Source organism: Oryzias melastigma, unplaced genomic scaffold, assembly GCF_002922805.2.
Source record: "Oryzias melastigma strain HK-1 unplaced genomic scaffold, ASM292280v2 sc00751, whole genome shotgun sequence".
NCBI lineage: Eukaryota > Metazoa > Chordata > Actinopteri > Beloniformes > Adrianichthyidae > Oryzias > Oryzias melastigma.
In genome coordinates, this window is record NW_023417338.1 from 23564 (window position 1) to 28260 (window position 4697).

The 4697-nt window shown below is 39.5% G+C and overlaps 1 protein-coding gene across 1 annotated transcript in view; it reads right to left on the minus strand.

The window, feature by feature from the left end:
• LOC112138153 (mucin-2) overlaps positions 1-4298 on the minus strand; it is a gene marked incomplete at its 3' end in the record, with an annotated part of 9446 nt that extends 5148 nt beyond the window's left edge. The window contains exons 1-7 of the mRNA XM_036211164.1: positions 3279-4298; positions 2824-2880; positions 2278-2480; positions 2059-2123; positions 1750-1898; positions 1616-1669; positions 1342-1446 (exon numbers count right to left, since the gene is read on the minus strand). Of these exons, the coding sequence (XP_036067057.1) occupies positions 1342-1446; positions 1616-1669; positions 1750-1898; positions 2059-2123; positions 2278-2480; positions 2824-2880; positions 3279-4167 (1522 nt within the window). The remainder of the gene's footprint in view (positions 1-1341; positions 1447-1615; positions 1670-1749; positions 1899-2058; positions 2124-2277; positions 2481-2823; positions 2881-3278) is intronic.
• Positions 4299-4697: the final 399 nt, after the last annotated feature.

The window sequence follows — 4697 nt, forward strand, 5'->3', positions numbered from 1 at the left end:
ATGGACTAAGCGGTTCAGAAGTTGTGCCAATTGGTTGTGATGATGGACTGAGTGATTCTGAAGTTGTGGTGGCAGGTTGTGATGATGGACTGAGTGGTGCTGAAGTTGTGCTGACAGGTTGTGATGATGGACTAAGCGGTTCTGAAGTTGTGCTGACGGGTTGTGAAGATGGACTGAGTGATTCTGAGGTTGTGGTGACTGGTTGTGAAGATGGACTAAGCGGTTCTGAAGTTGTGCTGATGGGTTGTGATGATGAACTGAGTGAGGGTGAAGTTGTGGTGGCAGGTTGTGATGATGGACTGAGTGAGGGTGAAGTTGTGGTGGCAGGTTGCGATGATGCACTGAGTGGTGCTGAAGTTGTGCTGATTGGTTGTGAAGATGGACTAAGTGGTTCTGAAGTTGTGCTGACTGGTTGTGAAGATGGACTAAGCGGTTCGGAAGTTGTGCCAATTGGTTGTGATGATGGACTGAGTGATTCTGAAGTTGTGGTGACTGGTTGTGAAGATGGACTAAGCGGTTCCGAAGTTGTGCTGANAGTTGTGCTGACAGGTTGTGAAGATGGACTGAGTGGTTCTGTGGTTGTGCTGATTGGTTGTGATGATGGACTGAGTGGTGCTGAAGTTGTAGTGACTGCTTGTGAAGATAGACTGAGGGGTTCTGACGTTGTGCTGATTGGTTGTGAAGATGGACTAAGCGGTTCTGAAGTTGTGCTGACCGGTTGTGATGATGGACTAAGCGGTTCGGAAGTTGTGCTGACCGGTTGTGATGATGGACTGAGCGGTGCTGAAGTTGTGCTGATTGGTTGTGAAGATGGACTAAGGGGTTCTGTAGTTGTGCTGATTGGTTGTGATGATGGACTGAGTGGTTCTGAAGTTGTGCTGACAGGTTGTGAAGATGGACTGAGTGGTTCTGTGGTTGTGCTGATTGGTTGTGACGATGGACTGAGCGGTTCTGTAGTTGTGCCTATGGGTTGTGATGATGGACTGAGTGGTGCTAAAGTTGTACTGACTGGTTGTGATGATGGACTAAGCGGTTCTGAAGTTGTGCTGGCAGGTTGTGATGATGGACTGAGCGGTTCGGAAGTTGTGCTGACTGGCTGTGATGATGGACTGAGGGGTGCTGAAGTTGTGGTGACTGGTTGCGACGATGGACTGAGTGGTTCTGAAGTTGTGCTGATTGGTTGCGACGATGGACTGAGCGGTTCTGAGGTTGTGGTGATTGGTTGTGATGATGAACTCAGTGGTGGTGAAGTTGTGCTGATTGGTTGTGACGATGGACTGAGTGGTGGTGAAGTTGTGCTGATTGGTTGTGACGATGGACTGAGTAGTGCAGTAGTCGTACCGACTGATGCTGAAGTGATGGTGGATGTTGAAGTTTCAGTGACAGCAGGTGTGGTTGAAATCACATTTGGTGAAGTTATGTTTACTGTCGGTGTTGTTGGGTTCACTAGTGATAAAATCATATTTACAAATTAATTAAACTAAAAAAATGGTATTGAGATCTATTAAAAGATTGAAACCATGTTTTTGATAAAGAACAGTATGGATCCATTTCACATTAAACACCTTTAGTAGTAATTTGAGATAAAACAGAGTATGCAACAAAAAAAAAATACCTGTTGAGGTCATAAAAACGGTAGTTGCTGGTGTTATTGTAGGTACTTCCATTCCTGCCAAAACAAAAATGTAATGCAATTATTAGTCTTTTTTTCTTTGTTGTTGCAACTAAAAGAGATGAAAGAGATCTTACTTGAAGCAGCAACACTCGTTGTGTTCAGGGTGTAGTTAAAGGTGGAAGTGTTGTATGCATCCAACAGGGCTCTCTCTACATTAGTAGATTCTGGTACTGAAGTGGCATTATTGAACTCCAGCTCAGAATCTACAACAACTGAACCACGTCTGTAACAGAAAACCATTTTTGTTGGTAAAAATTGTGTTTTCGTTTTTAACAACCTTAATTAGCCTTTACTGTTAAATTATACTTGACAATTCTCAATACAACGTATGCTGTATAAAAATATGTTTTTCTGAAAACTTTTCAAGATAACATGGTATTTACCTAAAAGATCTGACTTTTGATCGAAGGAATCTCCTTTCAAATAGCTTTGAATAAATGGCATTAAGCTGTGGAAAAAAAAAATCATCATTTAGCCATAGCATACTACTTCCATGCTCCAAGGGTGTATTTCATTTAACATTTAGCATATATATATATATATATATAAGACCTTTCGATCCTCTACATTTTAAAAAATAAAAGGAATTTTAGCACACTTACTTCTCGTTCAATGCCTCTTGCTAGAGCGATAAATGCATCAGAGCTCTGGATCCCCAGGTCAGGGTCAAATTCTTGCTCCAATTTAAAAACCAGCACTATTGTTGCCTCAGGTTGTGGTGCAGCGGTGGTAGTTGTTGTTGCCACTGTTGTTGTCGTTGTTGTTGCTGGTGTTGTTGAAACTGGTTGTGAAGTTGGTTTGGCTGCTGTGAGAAAATGTGATCGCATGTTTAAACTAATAGAGGTTTTTTATAAAACCTTTCTTCTGAAGTTATAGGAGACCTATTTTCATTGCTGATATTAAACAGAGTTTGTAGGTTTGCTTAGAGATTCATACTCTCTGTCGGAGCTCAATGAAAACACAAATTCACAATATCAGATTTACTAAAAAATGTTTTAGTGCGATGTGAAAAAAACAGGAGTTATCAAGTTATAGCACTAATGAAATGATTTGTTTTGTGTGTCTGCATTGTTATATGTTCATACCAAATATTCAACATATTAAACACATTTAAATCATTTTTAAAAAGTAAAGCATTTGTTCATTACCTGTCGAGACAGTGGAAATTGCAGCTGTGGGGGACACAGTAGAAGATGTAGTGGTTCCTAAGTAATAAAATAGGTTAAAGATTAAAAAGGTCTTTTTCAAATAGGTCTTTGCTAAAGAGTTTTAAAAAATAAATTCAATGTTATTTAAGACTGGAGAAAAGGAAAAAATAAATGCAAAACATAATGCAATTCAATTTTATGTCCAAACAGCTGTACATGATTGTCTGTGAAGGATCTTTGTCCTTGCTAAATATCCAAGTGGCTTCATCAGTCTTCAGACTGAAGAGGCCTTTGAATGAGCTATGACTCTGCTTCAAGATGGCTGCACAACTATTACAACATGCTTTAAAGTAATGTTGATATTTTGTTTTCTTTTTTGTAGATCAGCTGCTTTGTTTGTCAGTTCTATTTCTTCTGAATTGACTAATAAAACTATTTGAGGTGCATGTGATTACCTGCTGTGGTTGTTGACAACAGAGATGTTGCTGAAGTCCCACTGACTGGGTTGGAATATGTACTACCAGGTAGTGTGGTTGTGTACATTGATGGCAAAAATGTTGAGGATGGGCTGACTGATGTTGCTGGTGGTGATGTTGAACTAATTGGTGGTAAAGCTGTGGTGACTAATGGTGACGTTGGATTTGTTTGCGGTGAAGTTTCACTTAGTGGTTGCAATGTTGAAGTAATTGGTGTTGAAGTTAGACTAACTAACGATGATGTTGAACTTGTTTGTGGTGAAGTTTCAGTGAGTGGTTGCAAAGTCGAAGTGATTGGTGTTGAAGTTACACTGACTGATGATGTCAAGTGTGTTTGTGTTGAAGTTTCGGTGATTGGTGGCAAAGTCGAAGTAATTGGTGTTGAAGTTAGGCTGACCAATGGTGTTGTTGGACTTGTTTGTAGTGAAGTTTCACTGACTGGTTGCATGGTCGAAGTGATTGGTGTTGAAGTTACTATCACCAATGGTGTTGTTGGACTTGTTTGTGGTGAAGTTTCAGTGATTGGTTGCATTGTCGAAGTAATTGGTGTTGAAGTTACAGTGACCAATGGTGTTGTTGGACTTGTTTGTGGTGAAGTTTCAGTGATTGGTTGCATGGTTGAAGTGATTGGTGTTGAAGTTACAGTGACCAATGGTGTTGTTGGACTTGTTTGTGGTGAAGTTTCAGTGAGTGGTTGCAATGTTGAAGTAATTGGTGTTGAAGTTACAGTGACCAATGGTGTAGTTGGACTTGTTTGTGGTGAAGTTTCAGTGATTGGTTGCAATGTTGAAGTAATTGGTGTTGAAGTTAGACTGACTAACGGGGATGTTGAACTTGTTTGTGGTGAAGTTTCAGTGAGTGGTTGCATGGTTGAAGTAATTGGTGTTGAAGTTTCAGTGACCAATGGTGTTGTTGGACTTGTTTGTGGTGACGTTTCAGTGATTGGTTGCAATGTCGAAGTAATTGGTGTTGAAGTTAGACTGGAATATTGTGAAGTGATAGTTGCTGCTGATGAAGTTGCGTCCAGTGGTGTTGTAGGTGGGTTAACTAGTGATGAAATTGTGATAGATGTTTTTTTTAATATTTTTAGAAATGCATTAAAGCTTGTAGATGTATGCATTTTTACAAAAACGTGCATTTTATACAAGTTTTTAAGCAGTTACTTTATACCATTGTTTTATATATATTAAAAGTCTGAAGATGAAGGGGTTCCAAAACAAAAATAAACAAACAAAAAACAGATTAGGACCCAGTGTTACCTGATGTAGAAGTTGAAATCAATGATGTTGAAGTTTCTGTTGTAGGTGGTGCGGTTCCTGACACAGAAAATGTAACATTATTTAAAAGAAAAATGAAGCAACTATTGTTACCGTGGCTAATGTTAAAGCCCTCAGTTTT